The sequence below is a fragment of the Capricornis sumatraensis genome, chromosome 14 (genome assembly GCF_032405125.1).
Source record: "Capricornis sumatraensis isolate serow.1 chromosome 14, serow.2, whole genome shotgun sequence".
Taxonomy (NCBI): Eukaryota; Metazoa; Chordata; class Mammalia; order Artiodactyla; family Bovidae; genus Capricornis; species Capricornis sumatraensis.
The window spans coordinates 77,868,241-77,886,949 of NC_091082.1; the positions used below are offsets into that span (position 1 = coordinate 77,868,241).

The 18,709-nt window shown below is 52.2% G+C and overlaps 1 protein-coding gene across 2 annotated transcripts in view; it reads right to left on the bottom strand.

The window, feature by feature from the left end:
• Window positions 1-17,944, bottom strand: part of VASH2 (vasohibin 2) — a 37,397-nt gene extending 19,453 nt beyond the window's left edge. The window contains exons 1-4 of one of the 2 annotated variants that reach the window (XM_068986425.1): window positions 17,669-17,944; window positions 9,259-9,347; window positions 4,838-4,894; window positions 4,002-4,076 (exon numbers count right to left, since the gene is read on the bottom strand). In XM_068986425.1, the coding sequence (XP_068842526.1) occupies window positions 4,002-4,076; window positions 4,838-4,894; window positions 9,259-9,347; window positions 17,669-17,944 (497 nt within the window). The remainder of the gene's footprint in view (window positions 1-4,001; window positions 4,077-4,837; window positions 4,895-9,258; window positions 9,348-17,668) is intronic. The other variant, XM_068986426.1, reaches the window with a different exon arrangement.
• Between the last annotated feature and the right edge of the window lie 765 nt (window positions 17,945-18,709).

Genomic DNA, 18,709 nt, shown 5'->3' on the forward strand with positions numbered 1-18,709 from the left:
CGTACTTCAGGTACACACCCAAGAGAAGCAAAAGCGAGGACTCCAACAGATACTTGCATACCAAAGTCACAGCAGCATTCTTCACAAGAGCCAAAAAGTGGAAATAACCAAAGGGTCTATTCAAGCGGTGAATGGATAAACAATGTGCGGTACATACATACAATGGAATAGTTCAGCCTTAAAAAGGAAGGAAATTCTAGCATATGCTACAACAGGAAAAGAAACTTGAGGAAATTAATGTATGTGAAATAAACCAGTCAGAAAAGGACAAATACTGTATGATTCAACTTTATGAGGTATCGGGAGGAGTCGAACTCGTAATAGAGACGTAAAGTAGGATGGTGGTTGTTAGGGGCTGGGGACCCTGCTTAATGGTCTTAGCATTTCAGTTGCAAAGAGGAGGTGGTGGAGATGGACAGTGGTGATGGCCGTATAACAGCGTGAATGTCCTCCATGCTACTGAACTGTATAGTTAAAAATGGTAAATGTAAACCAGTCCATCCTAAAGGAAATCAGTCCTGAATATTCACTGGAAGGACTGATGCTGAAGCTGAAGCTCCAATACTTTGGCCACCTGATGGGAAGAGCTGACACATTAGAAAAGACCCTGATGCTGGGAAAGACTGAGCTCAGGAGGAGAAGGGGACAACAGAGGATGAGGTGGCTGGATGGCATCACCGACTCGATGAACATGAGCTTGAGCAAGCTCCGGGAGTTGGTGATGGACAGGGAAGCCTGGCCTGCTGCAGTCTATGAGGTCGCAAAGAGTCGGACACGACTGAGCGACTGAACTGAAGTTGCGAATATGTCACTACAATTCTTAGAAACCCTGTGTTTGCAATATATATGTCAAGTCATTACAGTGTACATTTTAAACTTACACAGTGCTCTAAGTCAATGTTATCTCAGTAAAACTGAAAAAACCCACCCCAGTGCAATCCGTGCTAAGAGAGAGGAATCCCAGCCACCTCAGGGAAAGCAGAGAAGAGGCCTCGGTGTGACCACACCAGGATTCCTATGGGACAAGCAGTCAGTCAAGGGGAGAAGAGAGAGTGGGGAGTGACTGGAGGGACCACTAGCCAGCCCATCCTGTGACGAGTCATCACTCATTCAGAACTGCTCCATCACTCCAGCAATCAATGGGACCTGGAGTCTCTGTGAACCGAGAGGGAGGGGACTAGAAGGTCTGGATGAGGACTGGGAAGTAGCCTGAGCTTTTCTTGGGAAAAGAGCAGCAGTGCCCCCAGCCTAGGGAGGTTCGGCCCAGCACCCAGCCTGCTGGGGCGATTCCCCCTCTGCCTCTGATAATACAGCTGTTACTGGAGAAACCCTACACTTGAGCCCCAGGATTAAGCCCCAGCAGAGCCAATGGGCCCCCCCCGAAAGAAGTGCCATGACCCCCCAAGGCTTGCTCTCTCCAGCACGATCACAAAACCAAGATCAAAAGAAGTGGCCCATCACGAATGAATCCTGAACTCCACGCTCACGTCAAACAGGAGGAAAATAAGGACAAGCTGACGGACACAGAGTTCCAAGAAGCAGCCGAGTCGACCTATTTCAGAGTCATCAACGCATCCCTCATCCCCCAGGACCTGCGAAGGACCCGTGGGAGGCAGACGGACGACCCGAGTTGGCCCTTGGCTGTGCCCGGGAGGAAAGCAGGCCACAGGGATGCTGACGGAGCAAAGACAAAGAGGCCGTCGCTTTTAGAATCCAGCTCTGTGTCTCTTGTCTATGCGGGAGTCAAATTTCCCTGAGTTTGGCAGTATTTCTCCACCCTCCCTCCACTTCTCCAAAATGACACATCGGTAAGAACAAAAGAGAGCCAGAGCAGGCTGCCTCTGATCCGGACAGGCCCAGGGGCTGGCCACAGGTACAGCCCCCCAGCCCCGAGGGTTTTAAGCAACTCCAGGAACCTAAGCTAATTTCCACTTGGACTGATGCAATTTCACGGCGACAAACCTACCGCGTACAGGACTGCGGTGTGACGCCAGATGACCTCCGTCCATGGGCCCTGCGACCCCCACCAGCACAGGGTCTGGAGGCAGCTGGCGCCCACAGCGAGGGGCTCCTTCACCCACCACCAGCAACTCCCCGACAACTGTTTGCCCATTAAACTTACAGGAGGCTCTGCCCAACAGCTGTGTGGACTCCTGCCTCCAAAGGGTGGGGCCTGGAGCCATCTGCTGTTCCCCACCTCCCACCCCTGCCTTCCTGCTGGGCTCCCAGACGTGTCCATCTCCCTAGTGGGGAGCAGCGGGGAGGTATGACTTGGAGGGGTGGGCAAGGGCCTCCACGAGACCCAAGTTCCCATTCTTCAGGGGCGAGCCTGGGCACCTGTGGACAGTCGAGTTTCAGATCCGGCCAGACAGCGGTCTGCAGACGAGAGGGGCAAAGTTCCCTTCCCCATGAAGATGTTCGGGGGCCCGTAAAACGGACCAGACCCAGCCTACCGTCCCCAGTCTGAAGCCTCCTGTGACTTCCGAGTCTCCTCTCTCTCCTGGTTTCCTTTGCACTTCTCTTAACCGCCCTCCTCAGGCTCTGTCACGGGCTCCTTGTGTCCAACTAGAGCAGAAAACCCTGGGTGTCATCCCTGAAACCACGGCCACCCCGAACGCCCACCTGCAAGTTTCTGTTTCCAGCGAGGACCCTCCTCCTGAGCGCCACAGTCTAATACACGACCCGACACCCCATAGGCACCTCAAATTCAACATGACCAGATCGGAACTCACCTCCCCGTAACTCTGACCCTCCTGTCAGTCCTCCCTGTGGACAGGGCATTACTATCTGATCACTCAATTTGCCAAACCAGAAATGCAGAGTCATAGCCTCTCTCTAGCTCTGCACATATGAGTCCCCGCATGGGGCTGAAGACACGTCCAACTCCCCTCCTCGACCTTCATGGCTACGTCTGAATTCAGGTCTGCGCTCGAGTCTCTCATCTTCCTCTCACCCACCTTCCACAGATGGTCAACTGATCCAGAAATCTGTACTCATGGACTTCCTTCTGCATCAACACCAGCTAATTCTCGGTCCCTGAGAGCTTCTGAAACTGTCCCCTCAAAGCCATCCCCATGGCCAAGGCCATGGCTCAAGCACCACCATCCCCCTCAGGGAACGGCTCCTCACTGGCTTCGCAGATGCAGTCTCACCTTCCCCACCTGCCCTTCCGTCCACCCCAAGAACTGTCTCTCCAGTGTGCACGCTCATCATGTCCTGTCTCAACTCCAGAGATTTCGGCGGGGCTGCTCACTCTCTTTGGAAAAAGTCACCCTTCTCAGCACGGCACTCAAGGACCTACTGTCCTGACCTGGGGCCACCTCTCGAGCTCACGCCTGGCTGCATTCCCTTGGTTGGTTCACCCAAGCCGTCCGTCCCAGGATGGGGACTTTCTCTGCTTTTCTACCAGATCAGGTTCTTCTGCCGCCACCACTAAGAAGTCAAGGGTCATCACGATTATTCTGGACTGTATTTCCCCTCAGGCTGAGGAGCCAGGCGCCTAGTGGAAAATGGAATGGGAAGTGTGAAGAGTCCAGACCCTGGTTTCAGCCTTATGTCCTGTAGGGTCAGGACACTACACTGCATGGACTGCCCCTCCACAGTCCACTAATTCTTCCTGCAGGTGGGTCTGAGTAATCCCATGGGCGTGTCCTTCCTGTTGCAATGCCAGGTAAATGCAAAAAAAATAATGACACACACGCTCTCGGTAGTCCCCCCGAAGCTAGACTTCTCCTCGTGATGAATGTGGTCTGGCTTGGGAGCCGGCCTCGAAGCAGGCTTCAGCTCACAGGTTACACTGAAGATGGCCGAGCAGCCAAGCTCTGATTTGGTTCAAGTCCAGATGGTGAAAGTTCATGAGAAGCACCAGCGGAACTTGACAATTTCCTCCACGCAGATGACCAGCATCATCTCTGAGGACCTAGGATGCGAAAGGCACAACCAGCCCAGAGTGATGCTACCATCTACAGAGCACATTTAAACTCACATTCCTTAAAGGATACATGCCCAGGATGACAGCTTCAAGGCATTTGATAGGCAGGGACTCCCGAGTCATTTCTTTAGCTGTTTCCATTAACCTGTAGGGTAGAGCACAAGGAAGGATCTCAGGTTCCTTTAATTATGCAGTTGGTCTGTGTGTCAACCCACAGGTCTCCACGCTAGGCCCAGCATGCAGGAATACGGAGGAAAAGGGGAGAACTGGCCTTGCAGGAGGCTGGCAAAGTACTTGGCAGAACCAAAATTCCGAAATTCTCCACTCCCCTCTCCAAGAGGTAGTTTTGGGAGGTTGCATGCATGCATGCTAAGTCACTTCAGTCATGTTCGACTCTTTGCGATCCCATGGACTGTAACCCACCCGGCTCCTCTCTCTGTCCATGGGGATTCTCCAGGCAAGAATACTGGAGTGGGTTGCCATGCCCTCTTTCAGGGGATCTTCCCAAACCAGGGATCGAACCCAGGTCTCCTGCATTGGTAGGCGGGGTTCTTTACCACCAGCGCCACCTGGGAAACCCTTTGTGAGGTTAGTGCCCCTTATCCACAGTACCCTCCTACTAACCCAGGACAAGGGATGTTACAAGGGAGCAAGTGAAAAAGGCCACAGAAAACAAATTTCAAACGCCTCCCCCATCCCTGGGTTAGTCTCCACCACTGAGCTTGGCTGTCCAGAGTGGCTCAGAACTCAGTCTCACCTCCACCCTGGTCCTGGGGCAGCCCCACCCTCACCCCTTACGGACCAGAATGTTTGAGCACTGGGATAAAGGACCAAGAGTAGGAGAGAAAGATGACAGCTCTTAGACAGAAGCACAGTCTCCTGGTCCATAGACCATGCACCACTTACCCACTCAGCGGTCTCATCTTCCTAATTTCAAAGAACTGGGTCCCTGTATGATTGTATCTGTGTGAAGCATGTAAAGGGAAAGTGACAGAAAACTCCAAAGGCCCCAGTAATCCAACAGAGGAAACTAAGCTTGATTTCTCGAAGGGATGAGGGAGTCAGGGCTTTCCAGGTGTCCAGTAGCCAGAATATCACCAACAGCGTCTTCCTCCTCACTGACCTGCCCTGGAGGCCCCAAAGCACCCTGGAACTTCAGACTAGCTCTTTTCAATATGCTCTGTATTTTGTTTTGTTGACTACATGTCTTCATTCACCTACTAAACTACAATCTCTTTGAGCGCTGGGACTGTTTCTCTGCCATCTTTGTATCACCCTGAAGCATGGCACAAGTCCAACATATTCCAGTTAGCAAAAATTATTAAATATGAGGGATAAGTGAATAGCTGGGTGGACGGATGGATGGATAAGTGGGTGGATGCAAGGAAGGAAAGAAGAATGGGGTTGACAGAAGAGTGGTTAGATGGGACTTTCCTGGATATTCTTAGATCCAACATGCCACAGCCAAAGATCCTGTGGCCAAAACTAAGACCAGACACAGCCAAAAAAATCATAAAATAAATACTAAAAACCAGAAGACAGGATAGGTGGATGGATGAATGAATGGTTGGCTGGCTGGCTGCAGACAGAAGGGTAGGTTGATGGCTGGCTGGATGGACGGAAGGACGGAAGGGTGATACATGGGAGGCAGCAGTTTCTCAAGAGCATACTGACTGCAGCAGCGTTTACTGCGGAGACATCTCTTCCATGTCCCGTCTGACTGACACTTGGCATGGATTATTAAATCTGAGGAGACTGACACCACTACCCGACAGGGGTTTAGCTGGTTGCCCACAAGGTTTCAGAGACCTGGAAGCCCACATCAGCTCATTCTGAAGGGGACGGAAGATTCTCTGATAGCAGGCTTTCTTGACACTGGATCTTGATTTTTTCTGAACCTAAAGAAAAGTTACTTTCTGTTTCTTTTTTTTGCCTCCAACAAAATCCTACAGAAAAAGTGCATATTGGGAAAGTGCCAGTGAAGCCTGAACCTGTAGCCCAGGAGTGGAGTATGAGGTTAGATGCATGCCCCTACAATGGTACAGGCAGCTGCAGAGGGAGGCAATGATCACCTCAAGGCATTGCACACCCTCCCAAGAAGGGCTGGGATTCCTGTCTTGACAAAGACGCACTTGGCCCCCTAGGACACGAGCGTGTTTAACAACCTCCGAGAGAGTCTGTGATAAGGAGGTTCTGGGCTCCACCTCTGGCGATTCGGATTTCAGGCCCTGGATGTTATTCAGTCACCCCATCTGGGACTGATGGCTTGGAGGTTTGGGGGGTGCCAGGGGATGATTTTAAGAGACTCAGCTGTTGGGAAATCACCAGCATGAGCCATAAGAATAATCCGTAACAATAAAGGCCCGCTCAGCTTTTAAAAATACAATATACAAAACCCTGGAGGTAATAGGAAGATAAAGGGCTCCGCAGTCTCATTGTGAAATAGTTTTTCACTTTACCAAAGATTTCATTCAAACAGTGAGATTCCTGTTATATTTAAAGTGTTAGTCGCTTAGCTGTGTCCAACTCTTTGCGACCCCATGGACTGTAACCTGCCAGACTCCTCTGTTCATGGAATTCTCCAGGCCAGAATACTGGAGCGGTTTGCTGTTCCCTTCTCCAGGGGATCTTCCTGACCCAAGGATCAACCCAGGTCTCCTGCATTGCGGGCAGATTCTTTACCTTCTGGGCTTCCCTGGTGGTTCAGGCGGTGGTTCATTCTCCTGCATGAGACCCGGGAGGAGACCCAGGTTCGATCCCTGGGTTGGGAAGATCCCCTGGAGAAGGGAACAGCAACCCACTCCAGCATTCTGGCCTGGAGAATCCTATGGACTATAAAGTTCATGGGGTCGCAAAGAGCTGGACATGACTGAGCGACTTTCACTTTTTCACTTTCTTTACCTTTCTTTAGCCACCAGGGAAGAATGTAAAAGTAGAATGCAATTGGCAAAAGTTCTATTTATATGCCCAGATTTCCCCCCGAGTTTATAGCTAGTTTATACATCTAGTGCATAGAGTGAGACAAACCTATAATAAAATAATAATTAAGAAAAAATTACCTGACCATCCTTTCTTAGTCCCTTACAGTTATCAGCCCTGAAAGTGGGCTGGGGAGGAGAACTTCCAGTAAACAGCTGACTTCAGAGAGAGAGAGAGACCTCACCCTCACCCACAGAAGGCTGCACCCCACACAACAGAGCTCAGGACTGGAAACTTCACTTCCCAGAATCCTGTGCGAGGCCAGCACTCCTGTTGGCCAAGGCTGTGAGGCTGACAGAAGGGAAGGCAGGATTCACCCTTTTGCATCCCCAGCTGAGAACCTGCACAGTCAGGGCTGGCCCCAAGCGGTCCCCTTACCCTAGCACCAGTCCTTGCCTCCAGGACAAAGCACTAGGAAGGCCCGTGGAACTGCAAAATAAAAGGCTGGTCAGAGGGTAGAACCGAGAAGACGCTCCAACGGTCAGGTGACTCGGAACCTGGTCCTGGCAGCGTGGGGCGTGTCTTCGCTTCTCTGGCCCTCTCTGCAGTCACTGATCCAGGTCAGTGACCATCACAACGGGTCAGCGAAGAGAAAAATGACAAAGCAAATCCTTCAGGACTGAGAGTGTGCTGCAGGGTTTATGGGAGAAAGAGCAGTTATATGTAAAGCACATGCAAACGTGCCCCCAGAATGCATTTCTCCCCAGGCTTATCCTCTTTAATCTCCAGCCAGACGATCCTTGTGAAGACCCTGTCCTAAGTAGAAGGGACCTGCTTAGCGGCTCAGTTGTGTCCGACTCTTTGTGACCCTAAGGACTGTGGCCCACCAGGCTCCTCTGTCCATGGGATTTCCCAGGCAAGAATACTGGAGTGGGTTGCCATTTCCTCCTCCGGGGGACCTTCCCGACTCAGGGATCAAATCCAAGCGTCCTGTGTCTCCTGCATCGCAGGCAGCTTCTTTACCTGTCAGGGAAGCCCCAAGTAGAAGTGGGGTGGGCAATTCTAAGTTCTAATTTCCATCACCTTCTGGAATGGTCTGTGAGGAGTCAGTCACATCCAGGAAGGCTCAGCTCTTGGGGTTCCAGGTTGACTCTGGCAAGAGCTTATGCTTCTGGGTCACAGGGAGCTCCCCACGCGAGTTCCCAGTTCGGTGATCAGCACTGAATCAGACAGCCTTCCCTGGGCTGTCAGCCTGAGCCTTGGAGGCTGGTGCTATCTTCTATCCCTAATATTACTTTAGGATTCTACTGGGAAAATACCACGCAAGGAGTTCACAGTCTGTGAGGGGACTGAGAGGGGTCACCCAAACAAGGGGCCATTCTCATCTGCTAGCACCCTTCCCTTCAGGGCAAACACACAAGTCCACAGGAAAGCTTCTTGCCCGTAGCAGGGAGGGGAGGCCTCTTCCGGGGCAGGTGGGACATGTGTGCAGGGCCCCATGAAATCCTCTCTGCTAAGCTCTCTGTCTCTAGGGAGGAAGGACAGAGGTGAGCAGAGGACTGACCTCATGGACCATGTGCTGGGGGCCAGGATGGCAGCAGGGAGCCCGATGCTGGCTGAGCCAAGATGCTCCCTGACTCACTCGGGCAGACAGCCCCTCCCGCTCACTGACATCGCTCTCAGCCCGGCTCCCGTCTGACCCCTATCCTGGATAAAGCACCAGCCACGGCAAGGGGACCATCTCACCCTGCCCCCTTGGTTCTTACACCGTAGCTCACGCAGGTGCTCAGAACTGATCTAATCCTGACTGCAGACACTCCTTAGGTCAGAGAAGAAAAGAGAGCCACGGCTGCCTGGTCTGCACCCAGCCGGGAACCACAAGGCTCCTTGGCTCTTCTTCAAACTCCCACAAAGTGGAGGGGACCCCAGCCTAGAGCCTCACTTACTCGTGCAAAGCAGAGCAAGAGCACCAGGCATGAAAGGCAGCACCGGATGGGCTTCTTGCTGATGACGCGTGGTCAGGATCAGGCCGAAAAGAGAGAGGAAAGAAAAGGAAGCAGAAGACTAGAGGGAAGAGAGAAAAGGAAGCTGGCACAGGAGGAGAGATGGAAGGAGCCAAGGATGACTGAGAGGGAGGGGGGAGAGAGAAAGAGGAGCAGGGGCGGGCACTGCCCGCCACTGCCTGGCCACCCCTTGCCGGCTGGCCCACACCCTGCTTAAAGGGAGAGGGTCTGAGCATCACAGTGTCACTCCTAGACTCTCACATCACGGCGTCCCTCCATCCGCGGCCTCATCAACCTCACACCGCATTTGCTGACCATCTGCAAACAGACAGGCCATCAGACTTGCGATCACCATGCCCAGCCCCTTGGCTGGGTCTTCTCCTCTGACCCCGGTTGGAAGGATACTGTAGTGTCTTCATGTAGTTCTGGATCGCCTGGAGCCAGTCTGGGATCGTCATTGACAGCCTGTAGTTTGGAACCTGGGGTACTGAAGGCTGCAGAGAAGTAGAGAGAGATGGTCGTATCAAGGAGATGCCGTGGGGCCCAGTGCCTCACGGTGGACCAAGGGTCAGGACCACCACAGAGCTGCTCCCAAGCTCAGCTGGCCACTCTGCCCCGGGCACCCATTCAGCTGGTGCCTCCAGGATAAGGTCTCCCCAGACCAGTCAGTCCCCTGCCGACGTCCTCTGTGTCCCCTTGGCACACAGCCTGCCCTGGGTCATCGCAAGGGCTCCCTATGGCTCTCTGTGTGTTGCGTGAACACGGCCTGTCTACCCACAGGAGCCTCCGCTCTTCTTGAGGCCAAGGACCATGCCCTGTAGTGTCCTGCCCTCCCCTCCCAGGCTGGGACGTTTCAAGGCGCTCCATTAATCCTCACACTTCGATTGCACAATGACACTTTTCTGCGTGGCTGGGGTAACCTGCATTCTTCTCCAGGGCACCTCTGAGTACAAGATGATGGTGCCCTGAAGGGAGGCAACATGGCGCTGCAGCTAGCGTTTCTCCTCCGCACCAGCCCCTGCACTGCCCGTGGTGCCCCTTCCCTGGGTCCAGCCCCGAGCAGACTCGTAAAGATGCCCCTCTTGTCTCAGCTCTTCCCAGGGAAGGGCACCCCTTCCAACTCAGGAGCCACCTTACCGTTTGACCCCTCCTGGCGGCCAGTCTCCCCTGCACTTCCTAATCTGCCTCTAGGTCAACACTGAGTGTCTGAAGGTCTTACCCTCCGCCAGGAAGAGAAGGGAGCAAAAGCGCCCAGGACAGGGAAGTGGGAGCTAAGTGCCTCTTCTTAGGAGCTTAGAGCTGAGACGGCACTCAGCTCTGAGCCACCCCGCCGACCAGGCCAAGAGCGAAAATAAGCAAGTGTTTCTAATCCAGTCATTCCTGGGAAGAAAGGGGGCCGTTTCTCCTTTACTTTCCTCCTAACCTTGGCCTCTCTGGTGGGGAGATGCTGGGATAGGGCCCCCCAGCCCATGTGGGCTGGCAGCTCCAGCAGGAGAGGAGGCCTGGGTCGCTTAGGGAGGAGCAGAAGGGGCCGCAGGTCAGATTAGTTCCACTCTCGAAGAAAACAGGGAAAGGGACACCCTGGGGACTTAGCTGAGAGAGGGGAAGCCACTGGTGAAGAGACCTGGGGGCAGAGCTGGACAGCCTGTGGACACCAAAGCCAGACTTGACCCACGAAGGTCCCCGGTTCTGCCCCCAGCTCTGCAGGCTCAGGCCCTACATCCAAGCTGGAGGGCGCAGGGCCTCTGGGCCTGAAGCTGGAGGTTCTTCGAACTTCTACACCTTCCATTGCTTTTATTTAAAAAAGAACTAGCCACACATCCTATTCACAGCCAAGGTGCAATGTGTGTGTGTGTGTGTGTGTATGTGTGTGTTTCAGAGAAAAAGAAAATGTGAGACTGGGAGTGCACACGCTCACACAGCTGTGCTGCAAACATTTTGCTTACGACACATCAACTCTAATCACATTCCTGCCATGGAGAGTCATTTTTGGGAGCAAAATGTTCCCATCTGAACATCTGTTTACATGGCCCTCCCCACAACCCCCCAGGGGGTCAAAATACGAAGCGTGTCCTTGTGTTTCTGCCCTAGCAAACACGGGGAAGCTTGTCCCTGTTTTTTTTTTTTTTTTTTTTGCAGTAACATCCACGGATCTACCCACACCCAGAATTCTGTTTAAGAAAGTGCCAGAGCTTTCATACAGAAGTGAGGAAGCAGGGGAGACGTGGACAACTGTTTCTTTTGCACCTCCCGTGTTCCGAGCTCTGGGCCAGGTACAAAGCGGGAGGTGGGACACGCACCAAAAAGGGCAATGGCACAGTTCACGAAGCCACGGGCACCCATCGACACAGAAGAGCGGGGTTGGTACCTAGTTAGTAGAAAAGCTGGCCGCAAAACGCCCCACAGAGTCACCGGCCACCTGAGGGATCCCCAGAGGGACATCCCTTGGCCAAAGCCCTGAGGAACCCAGAGCCACTTGGTTCTGAGTCAGCTTTCGGGGCCGACCACCAAGTGATTTCAATTCCCCCAAGCCCAACGGAGCCCGCAAGAGCCGGATGCCGGGGGTGGGAGTCAGGGGGCAGCTGGTCCTCAGAATAGCAAGCCCAGTGGCGCCCAAAGGCTTTTCAAAACAGCTGCCCGCTTACCTCAGCCCCGCTGAGATGGAGTGCAGGAGCCGCGGCCACATTCCCCAAACCCCAGCTGGGGACGGCCGAGAGGATGAGGTCATCTGGCTGCAGCCCACCCTGCCGTCTGGGACAGCTGGCGGGGGGCTCAGGCTGGGTCAGCCTCCGGCCGCCCACGCCCCCAACAGGCCAACGGACCGCAAACCAGGCAGGCTCCTTGCGGGGTAATTACGAGTCCCTGCTTTCTCACCTAACTGCTGGGGACCCTGGGCAAGCTGCCCCCACCTCTCTAAGCCTCCAGGTCCTTCTTGATAAAATAAGAAAGAATATCATTTACTTCAGACCTTCCAGGCTGGCGGTGAGGATTATATGACCTAATGTAAAAAGCAGGCAACTTGAGGCTCAGCGCACAGGGCTCTTCAAGTGTTAGCTGTGCTATCTTTATTCATCAACTGTGTGTTTTCAGGGGTCTAGATGGGGGGTGAGGAGTCTGAATGGTGTCCACTTTTCAGGAACCGGAAAACAGAATCAGCAGAGTTTGAGCCCCTGGAGGCTCAACTCAGGAGCATCACAGAGACGCCTTCTCAGCCTGAAGGAAGAGAATGAAAACGTCCACGTGGCCCTGTGGATAGTGGGAGCCATGTGTTAATGTCCTTAATTCATGAAGAGTTCACACTTTGAAGAGGTTAATAAAACTCTCTGGGCTTTCCTGAAAAGAAAACGGCCCCAGGGACTTCCCTGGGGGTCCAGTGGCTAAAACTCTGTGCTCCCAAGGCAGGGGGCCCGGGTTCCATCCCTGGTCAGGGAATTAGATATCACATGCCAGAACTAAAGAGCCAGCACGCCCCAACAAAAGACTGAAGATCCCACATGCCACAGTTAAGACCTGGTGCAGCCGAAATAAATAAGTGAATATTTTTAAAAAGAAAGAGATTCTGTAAAACAACTATCCTTCAATAAAAAAATAAATTAAAAAAACACAGTTTCCTTAAAGTATATGGTCAGGAAGGTAATATAGGTAAGCTTACAATAAAAACAGGCACATTTATATTTTCAAAAAAAGAAAATGGCCCAGATGGAGTGTCCATCAACAGATAATGGGTAAACTCAATGTAGTATACAGGTCACACATTACTATGCAGCCTTAAAAGGAAGGGACATTCTGACACTTGCTATATAAGCCAGAACTTCAAAGACATGATGCTAAGTGAAATAATCCAGTCACCAAAGGACAAATACTGAATGATCTCTCTTACATGAGGTTACTATAGCTGTCAAACTCATAGAGACAAGTAGTAATAGAAGTGTGGTTGCCAGGGGCTGAGGGAGGGAAAAATAAGAACTCAGTGTTTAATGGGTACAAAGTTTTAGTCGAGGAAGAAAAATGTCTGTAGACGGAAGGTGGTAACGGTGGTACAACAATGTGAATTACATGAGTTAAAATCCTTCATTCATGAAGTTAATTGTAAGTACATGTGAACTTACATGTAAGTAATGTAAGTAATTCATGTACTTAATTGTAAGTATAACATGAACTGTACACTTAAAATGGCAAATTATATGTTCCCACAATTTTTAAAATGACCATGAAAAGACAGTTCACAAAAAAAGAAATGCAAATAGTGAATAAACATTTTTTCAAATGTGCCAGTGCACAATTTAAGAATGGAAAATTAAAGCCACTGCAGAATATCATTTTTTGCCTCTCCAATAAAGAGAGATATCCTGAAGTGTGGATACCCAGTCCTGGTAGGATGCTCTCCTGCGGCACGATGGGAAAATTAACTGGTACAGCCTTTTCATGAAAAGCCCAGGGAACACTTCTTTTTCTCCTCCTCCTTGACTGGGGTCCTGAGAGTCTCTCCTGTTATTTTCCTGCCCCGATTCACCCGAGACTTCAACCTAGATTTCTCCTGTCCCTGTCAAGTCCCTCCTGCCAACTGCATCCAACTTTCTCAAGCCACATCCCAACTGAAGAAGGCTGAATCTAGAGGGCACAAATCTAAGCCACCCCCTCTAAGAGCTCCTACCACCGTAGGCACTGTGCCTATGGTTGGGGTCGGGGAAGGGGAGTGGACAGGAAGACGGTTGTTCAAGAAGCAGCAGGAAACAGACCACAGGCCAGCTTTTGCGGACAGGCTCTTTCACTCCATCCTTGCCAAACACAATGACCTGTCAGAAGCATGCAAGGAGCAAGGATGTGGACAGACACCAATGTGTGTCATCCCCATACATCACCATGTGGCAAGAAGCGGGAGCCAGGAAAGGAGCCAGGAGGCAGCGAGAGCCCCGGGCACCAGGAGTCTTTGACAAGAAAGTACAGAGAGAAAGCACAGCCTTTTGCCATCCCTGCCCTGGCAATGTACCATACACTGTGCAGGTTCCAGGCAGAAGAATCTTCTCTGGCAAGCTGGAGGGGAGCACGGAACATCACTCTTGAGCCCAGGCTGGGCCCCAGAAATCTGCTGATGGTGACTGGGTGAAGGTCAGGGGTCACATCCTCAGGCTGAGCAGGAAGGGAGGACTGATGGTTTGGAACGCAGGACGGGGAAAAAGTGAGCTGCCCGTGTGTGCCAGCAGGCAGCAGGAGAGGAGCCCTGACTGCAGCAAAGCCTGGCTCCACAGCCCTCACATTTCTTCACGCAGGCCAAGCACAGTCCACTAAACGTGAATTATGTCCCAATTTGGGATCAACGTGAAGATGAGTTACAAATATGTGGCGTCTGCAAGAAACGGCTTGATGTTTCCCGCTGAATCCATCTGCTTGTCTGCCCCAGGAGGGTCGGGCTCCAGGCAGTCAAGACGCAGGAGGCGCTGACTCCTAGTTGGCTCAGCTGATTTTTTCTGAGCCAGCCATCTTCTCTGCCTCTCCTTCCCAACCTTGATTATCAGCCAACTAACTCATGCTGCTTTCTTGCACTATCCCTAAAAAACCCTGGCTTTCACCTAGTCAGCTGGAACTTCAGAGCCAGTAACCAGTAGGGCAGAGACCTGCGGTCACACATTTAGGAGGAGGATCGCAGAGCAGGTGACACCTGTCCCCCCTTCCCCAGTGGGGGCACCTGGATCTCTGGACGGAACTTACTAACAGGATGCCTGTGGTCAAAGAAGTGTCGTTCAGTCCTCCTTTTAGGTCTTTGACACTTTACCCTCCTCACTTCTTTTCTCAATCCATATTCAATTGTCAAAAAAACAAAAAATGTTTGTTGTTGTTTAGTCACTAAGTCGTGTCTGACTCTCTTGCAACCCCGTGGACTGCAGCCTGCCAGGCTCCTCTGTCAAGGGATTTCCCAGGCAAGAATACTGGAGAATGTTACCATTTCCTTCCCCGGGGGATCTTCCCAACTCAGGGATCGAACCCACAGCTCCTCCATTGACAGGCGGGTTATTTACTGCTGAGCCAACTGGGAAGCCCACCAAAAGGTTAATCTCCCTGAAACTCCCCAACTTTTCTACCACCACTCCGCCTACCCCCGCTTCTGTACAAATTCCTCAGCAAGACACTGATTTGATTAAAAGAGAAAAGGACTTGGCCCCAGAGGAAAAACTCTGCTGAGCTGAGTGCAGGTATAGCCTTGGAATCAGAGGTTCCTGGAAGTGGGAGTTTTCGAAGCTATTCCCTCAGCTCAGTGCTCTGTGGTGACCTAAATGGGAAGGAAATCTGAAAAGGGGATATATGTATACATGTAGCTGATTTACAACACAACACTGTCAAGCAACTATATGCCAATACAAATTTTTAAAAAAGAAAAGAGCTGGTCCCATCCCAGGGCCTGTGCAGGGTCAGAGTTTGGGGGATGTCAGAACAGGAGAGAGCAGATGCTACAATGGGGCTGAGGATGGAGAAGCAAGCATCAGGATACAACATAGGAGAGAAAAGTGAAATTCTTTATTTAGGTTCAAAAAGCCGATGCCCACGTTCAGGGTGGGGTTGTCCTGGCTTGGCAGAAACTCTCATATGACCTTAGTGTTACTGTGAAAGTATAATATGATACGGCTGGCCACTATATTAAAAAAAAAAGAAAAGAAAAGAAAAGAAAGAACACTCTTTGTTAAGAACCAGAATTCAGCCACAATAATGGAAGTATCAAAGTACAGGTCTCCGGAAGTAGTGGTGTATGTTCTGAGCTGCTCAGACAACATTCAGAATATTGTGTTTCATACTGTGCTTGCTTTCCGGGACTGACCGATGACAAGGTAGCAATTGTCCTAGAAAGAGGACAAGGAAAGTGAGTTGATCTGGGAACTACGATGCATAAAAAAAGAAGAGATGAAAGGAACTACCTGTGGACAAAGATGATTAAAGGAAGATGCAGAATACTCCAGTGCCCCTCTGGTATCACACAGATCACCGGAAACCTGAAGATTAAGGGGTCATAACCCCACAGGATTCGAGACTTGGAAAGAACTTTACATCCTACCTGATCTACTCCCATTTTATAGATGAGAAAACGAAGGCGGGAGATTTTTAAATCAGTGAACTAGGTCACAAAGCTAGAGGTAGCACAACCAGGATTAGGATTCGGTAGCTTGATTTTTTACTCCAAGTCCTTCCCTCACTCCAAGAGAACCATCTCATAACATTCAAGGGAGCTGTGAGTAGCACAGGAAGTGCACGGGTGCTGCCCTTTGCTTCTTGACCAGAAGAACTGTTGATGACACGTAACTGGGGGTGAGGGGGTGGGGACGGACTTCTGTTCAGTTTAAGAGTTCCCCAGTAAGCAAAATCTGGCCAAGCCTGGAGGCTGCCCTGTGAGGTAGCGAGCCCTCCATTCCCAAGAGGTCTTCAGAAAAAAGAAGGGTTTTTGCTGAGAGACAGGGACTAATCTCTACCAATGCTGACATTCTCTGATTCCTATAGAGAAAAGGGGGTCACCACCCACAATGTCAGGAGAAGGATGAAGTCACAGTTAGAAGCAGGGTGGGTGCTGAGGGTGCTAAATGAGAAAGCCTCACTTAAATAAGGACTAACTCTGAAGTCAGAACTGTACATCGGTACCAGAGTTGTTTCCAGGTTCTGAGTCCTCCAGGAGGACTCTGCAAGGGTAATTACAGCTGACAGGAAAGCAGGCAAGATTCTCTTTGGGCAAAATGAAAGATCTCCTTGACCAGCAGGATAATAAAACACTGTAACCAACTGCCACAGGAAGCTGACAGGCTCTGCCACTTTCCCCAAGGGCACACACAGCTTTCTGGCCTGCAGGCTCAGAGGCTCAAGTAACCAGATGCTCCAGGTTGGGGACTCGACCAGATGGCTTTCCAGGTCTCGGGGCTGGCATTCCTAGACCTGCCCAGGAATCTTCTCAGCCATACCAGAGTCCCCAGGGTGCTCGGGAAACCATCTGCCATGCTACAGCCCCCAGGCTCTGCGTCATTCCTCCTCGAGTTTGCATTCTGATGTTTCACATAGAGACCCCTGCCCATGTCCCTCCATTTTATTAACATTATCCTTGGCCACCAAATTCATCTGGCGCACTGGCTTCTCTCCAAGGTAGAAAGAGTTTCATTCCTGAGTCTCTTTCTTTATCCTGTGAGATTCATTCATCACGTGTACTGGAAAGTCCCTCTTAAGTCATGGTTAAAACTCTTTTTTCTTTCTTCTCAGAGCCCAGATAAGCTGAGAAAAGAGAGGGTTGACTCTTTTGCAAGTTTCAGAGGTGAGAGTCACTGTCATTTAAAAAAAAATTTGGCAGAAAGTCTAGGAATGATTCACGATGAGAAGTCGGACTGGTTGGCTGTAAATTCATTCACAGTCTAATACATCATTTTCGAGGGGAACACAGAGGAGGACCAAGAGACTCCAAAGAGGGTGAGAGGGGCGCCATGCCTAGGGAGTCTATGCATTCTTGGCATCACTGGTGCTACCTGGTGGCTTCAGTTTTCGCAGAAGGAGGATGTACACAGGGTAAGTAAATAAGAGAATTTGGCTCCAGATTCAAAGAAACCTTGGCACAAGTCGACCACACAGTCCCAGGACAGTAAGCCTTCTTCCTTTTCTCTCCCATTGCTAAGACATCCAAGACAAACATCTCCATTAAGCAAAGGGGGTGGGAGCTGGCGGGAAGAATTAGGCCGGGAAGGGAGTTTGCAGCAGGACCAGGAAAATGGAAATTGCCTCTATTTGCTACGCTACGTACAGGTAAAATGATCCCATCCCTGTCCAGCCCACCCCCTCCTTTGGAGCTACTAACCTTTGCCAAGAAGGTGGCGTTCCTGATGGCGCCCACCATCTCTCCCCCCTTGGGGTGCACTTTGGCCACGTGCAGCCACATGCGCTCCCAGGTGTGGCTGTCGATGGGGAAGCCGCTCTTGTTAACGTGAAACAGCACCCCGCCGTCTTTGTCCTCCTCCTCCGAGCCCCCGCTGGTAGCGAGGCTCACGGGCCGCGCGTGGCTGCTCCGGGACCGGGTGCCTTTGGCGCCTTTGGGGTGGGGGCGGCGGTGAGTGTCGGCCGCGGAGCCGGTCATGGTGGGGCCGGGGCGGGGGACGCGGAGGGCTGCGCAGGGGGCGTGTGCTCGCGGGCGCAGCGCGGGGATCAGCGCCCGGCGGGGGCGGCCTTCTCCATGCCTCTCGCTGCGGCAGGACGCACCAAGTGGGAGCGGCGGCCGGAGCTCTGCTTACGGGCCGTGCCTGAAATCAGTGAGACACAGCACACACCACGGGTAAGTGGACACCCAGAGGGAGCCCCGAGGGGGCCGTGGCCAAGGCAGTGGGGCTTTGCTGGATCCCCACTTCACTGTCCGCTCGGCACTGCGCGCGGACAGAGCCCACCCCCAACCAGGGAATTGCACACCAGCGTACAGCCCTGCAATTACCTAGCAAGGCGACTTGGATATTGCCACAAAGCTTCACACCCACCTAAACCACGGGAGGGAAATACAAGGAGCGTGGAGGCTGCGGAGTGGACGGGGAAGGGAGAAGAAAGACACGCCGCAGGAAGGAACCGGAGGTCCTCGCAAGGCTCCGCACGGTCCTGGGTCGCCAGATGTGGCCGAGAGCTGAGCCAGAACGTGCCGGCACGTGAGCGACCGGGGCAGCCGCGAGGGCGCAAGCGGTAGCCTCGGCTTGGAAAGACCGCCGCGTTTCTTCCAGGAAGCCCTCTGGAAGTCGGGCGCGCGAGGGGCGGCCCCCGGCCCCCGGCTGCAGGGGCAGTGGCTCCACCCGCCTCCTTCTCCGAGTTCCAGCGCCGGGCACCCCGGGCGGGGCGGGGGACTGGCTGCAGGCGGGGCGCG